This window comes from Mauremys reevesii, linkage group 15 (assembly GCF_016161935.1).
Source record: "Mauremys reevesii isolate NIE-2019 linkage group 15, ASM1616193v1, whole genome shotgun sequence".
Lineage (NCBI taxonomy): Eukaryota > Metazoa > Chordata > Testudines > Geoemydidae > Mauremys > Mauremys reevesii.
In genome coordinates this window covers 11,142,383-11,147,090 of record NC_052637.1, presented here as the reverse complement: position 1 = coordinate 11,147,090, position 4,708 = coordinate 11,142,383, and the positions used below count along the sequence as shown (strand labels likewise).

The window sequence follows — 4,708 nt, the reverse complement described above, 5'->3', positions numbered from 1 at the left end:
CAACATTCCGGCTGAGTCCATTTTCCCACACCCTGTCACTGAGCACAATCTTCCCTCAGTGTCTGAACTTAGAACAGCCACAAATTCAAATCACCCACCAGCCCCGTAGTACCCTCCGGTGGGATCTCACATAGACCTCTTAAAACCTGTGACCCCATTCTTTTTCGGATCTGTCTATCTCCACTTTCTCCCAGAGCTGTGACTCTCTAAGAGCATGACATGAAGCCCAAGGAAGCTAATGGAAACACGACCCTGGACTACAGTAGGCTTTGGCTCAGGCCTCAAAACAGCCTGTGCCATATCTGCTTTATTTTAACCTAAGGAATGTGATCAGTTAGCATTATCCAAACATGGATTTCCTGCAAGCTTTCCTCAGGGCCTCCTTAACCTCTTTGTTTCTCAGGCTGTAGATGAGGGGATTGACCAGGGGAGTCAGGACAGTGTAGACAACAGAGAGAACTTTCTTGAAGTCTCTCAGTGTGTTGGTCGTTGGGAACATATAGACAATCAGTAAAGTTCCATAATACATGGTCACTACAATGAGGTGGGAGGAGCAGGTAGAAAAGGCCTTTTGCCTCCCCGTGGTAGAAGGGATTCTTAGGATGGTTGCAATGATGCAGATGTAGGACATCAAGGTAAGTAGGAACGGGACCAGTAAGAAAATCAAGCTGAGTGTGAAGGCCAACATTTCCATCAGCTGAGGATCATTGCAGGAGAGTTTTACAAGGGGGATAAGATCACAAAAGAAATGGTCAATACCATTGGGACCACAGAAAGACAACTGGGATGTTGACAGTGTTGTTATGCTACTAACTAAGAAGCCACCTATCCAAGAGCCAGCTGCAAGCTGGAAGCAAGACCTGCCACTCATTCGGGCTGCATAGTGCAGTGGTTTGCCTATGGCTAAATACCGATCATAAGACATCACCGATAAGAGAAGGCATTCGGTGGCAACCATAGAAGCAAAGAAATAATATTGTGTGAGACACCCACTGAATGAAATAGTCCTAACCTCAGTCAGGAGACTGGCCAGCATCCTAGGCAGGATGGTCGAGGTGTAGCAGGTCTCCAAGCAGGACAAGTTTCCCAGGAAGAAGTACATGGGTGTGTGAAGATCCTGATCAACCACAATTATCACCACGATGAGGATGTTCCCAGCCATGGTTGCAATATAGATCACTAGAAACAGCAGGAAAAGAAGGATTTGCAGTTCAGGGAGATTGCCGAATCCCAGGAGGATGAATTCTGTGATGGACGTTCCATTTCCCTGTTCTGGATTCGCCATGGGGTGTGCCTATGGGAAAGAAAATAAACTCTGTGATATAAATGAACAACATTCACGCAATAAAATGTCAGTATTCTTTTCATTATCTCCCTCTGCTGGCTACCGGAACAATAACTGAGTGGAGAATGATGACTAAGGGAGTGGAAATGCTATCTCTTGATCCCTGGGACAGATTTCATCTATGAGCAGACTGCAGGTTAAACAAAATGTTAATCTCTCTGGAAACACATGTAATAACTTGAGAGATGTCATCATGCATTCAAATACTATACTGATGGGGCCGAGATACAACATAAACACAGATAGATATTGGTTTAAATAGTCACACATTTCACTTCCCGGTGTATCAAAACAGAACCACGTCTTCTTATAGATTGGACTTCCACTGGCAGAAAGGGTCAGGATTTTATATTTTAGAGGAAGCCACAATAAAGAAGCAAACCAAGCAACTAGGACTGGTATTTGCAGTGGTTGGCCAGCCAACTTCAAGTGAATTGTACTGGAAATGGGCTGCCTAACTCTATTAAAGCAGCAAAGAGTCTTGTGGCACCTTATAGACTAACAGACGTTTTGGAGCATGAGCATGAGCATGAGCTTTTGTGGGTGAATACCCACTTCGTCGGATGCATGTGACACGCATCCGACGAAGTGGGTATTCACCCATGAAAGCTCATGCTCCAAAACGTCTGTTAGTCTATAAGGTGCCACAAGACTCTTTGCTGCTTTTACAGATCCAGACTAACACGGCTACCCCTCTGATACTTAACTCTATTAAAGCTATTTGAAAATTTTTATCATCAGATAAATACCTGTCCTTCCCTAGGACAGGGAAAGGGATCTGGGGGTTATAGTGGATCACAAGCTAAATATGAGTCAACAGTGTAATGCTATTGCAAAAAAAGCAAAAATCATTCGGGGATTTATTAGCTGGCATATTGTAAGCAAGACACAAGAAATAATTCTTCCGCTAAACTCCACGCTGATTAGGCCTCAGCTAGAGCATTGTGTCCAGTTCTGGGTGCCACATTTTAGGAAAGATGTGGACAAATTGGAGAAAGTCCAGAGAAGAGCAACAGAAATGATGAAAGGATTTGAGAACATGACACATGAGGAAAGATTTAAAAAACTGGGTTTGTTTAGTCTGGAGAAGAGAAGACAGAGAGGACATGATTTCAGTTTTAAGTTACATAAAAGATTGTTGCCAGGAGGAAGGAGAAAAATTGTTCTCCTTAACCTGTGAGGATAATACAAGAAGCAATGGGCTTAAATTGCAACAAGGGATGCTTAGGTTGGACATTAGGAAAAATTTCCTAACTGTCAGGGTAGTTAAGCACTGGAATAAATTGCCAAGGGAGGCTGTGGAACCTCCATCATTGGAAATTTAAGATCAGGTTGTACAAACACCTGCCAGGGATAGTCTAGATAATACTTAATCCTGCCATGAGTGCAGGGGACTGGACTAGATGACCTCTCAAGGGTCCCTTCCAGTTCTATCATTCTATGATTCTCCTCCACCTAACAACACTTGCCATGGCTGTCTGCTCTACTGGGTTAGAGCAGCTGCCTTCCTTTCACCTTTCACCCTGGTGTCCTGGACCTCTCGGCAGTGCAGAGAGCCACCTGTATCTCTGCTATCACTGCTGGGAGCCCCCAGAATCCCTGCGGTCAGCGCTGTCCTAGCCCTGACCCACACCCTACCTCTAATGAATTTTTCTGCAACAGTAAACATTAAGAGTTAAAAATAAAAAAAAACCCAATAAAAATCAATATTAGTCATCAAAATTGCAAACAAACAAATAAAAAATCCTAAGGAATTCTGCCAAGTCTACTCATATCCAATGTTTCCTCCCCTAGCTCAGAGCAAAAGTATTGGCCGTGTTGTACCCACATTATCTCGTTAACCCTCTCCATGGCAGAGCAAGGTCTGTGCCAGAAAGAAAAGTAAAATCTTGTGTGTAGCACCTAGAAAAGACTCAAGTGCAATGTGGGATACTCCAGTGTTTGACGAGTTCAACTTGGAAAACTGGTTCAATTCCCTCCTTTGTGACAAACTCCTTGTGTGACCTTCAGGCCAGATTTCAAAAGCTCTGCAAGTACCTAAAAATATACAATGGTGCCTGAGTAGGTACAGTACCCAACATCCATGGATTTCAAATTTCAAAATGGGTGTTTCTGTCTTAAGGTGCTGAAATACCTCTATAAATCTTTCCTCTGGCTGTAAGGTTCCCATCTGTAAAGCTGGGATAATAGAACCTCATGGGGTGATAGGAGGATAGCTACATTCAGTAGAGTAAGGTGCCCAGATGCCATTTTGATGGGGGGCAGATAAGGAGCTAGGATAGCAGTGACCTGACATATCTTTCCTTTATCCAAATTCTGTCATTTTGCTTTGGGTTGGGAGTTTGAGAGAGATAATTGCCAATTCATCTTGGATTCCGATGGAATTAATTACCTAGCAAACTTGCATAACTTCAGAAACCTTAAGCTTCAAGAAGCAGGGCTGATTTACCTGTAAGGCAGTCAGTCACAAGCCAGAGTCTCTGTTACCTCCTCAATCAGCATGCCATGGACCAGGATCCAGGTTATTCAGTCCATCTTCTCTGCCCACCTCATCCACATATTTCCATGTTCCCAGTAAAATGAACATCTTAACCCAGAACACCTACTAAGTCTCTGTTGCCATATCTGATAAAGTGCCTTGTGCCTCATACCCTCCACCAAATGGGGAACGTCTTTCCTGATTCATTATATATCCTTCTGTGGCAAGGTGCAGTCTCCTGAGGCACCTCTGCTGTGGGGAATGTAACAGGCAAGGGAAAGTTAGTATTAGGTTTATTTTTAGAAAACGTCAGTAGAGTCAAACTTCTAGTCTCAAAGGGAAAGTCCTGGAGAGGGAAGAAACTTCTAATCCTAAAACAAATCTCTCTTTATTGGGTGAATGCTATGGTGAATGTCAAGAAATAATACATTAATTCTAGATATGACATCTGTGATTTTCAGAGCTGTCTGAGAGATTTAGACACTTAATTCACATCTATTTCCCTTAAGCAGCTTTGAAAAGCTCAGCATAGTTAGCTGAACTTTCACTTTCTCTAAAAAACCTACTGGTGCCCTCAAGAGCATGAAACACAAGTACCCAGTCTCCATCTAATAAGCTTACACAATCAGTTCAGGTAACATTTTAAAAAGTATCTATGTGATTTAAGAGCCTAAGTCCCATTTTCAAAAGTGTGTTAGTTACTATGGCTTAACAGTCTTAAGTCTTCACTGAAAGTCAACAGGATTTAGTCTCCTAAGTCACTTTTGATGTTCCCTTGTGTGCTTTTGAAAAAGTTATCTGATTGCTAGTCAGATAAAATTCAGGGACAACAAGGTGTTTTACACATTCAGGTTGGGATTGTCAAAGGGGGTAATGTACACAAT

General features: G+C 42.7%; 1 protein-coding gene across 1 annotated transcript; it reads right to left on the bottom strand.

Annotated features, from left to right (window-relative positions):
• Positions 1-340: 340 nt before the first annotated feature.
• LOC120383655 (olfactory receptor 10A7-like) lies at positions 341-1,285 on the bottom strand. Its single transcript, XM_039501823.1, has one exon. It carries the CDS (start codon positions 1,283-1,285, stop codon positions 341-343), a length of 945 nt encoding a protein of 314 aa, XP_039357757.1.
• Positions 1,286-4,708: the final 3,423 nt, after the last annotated feature.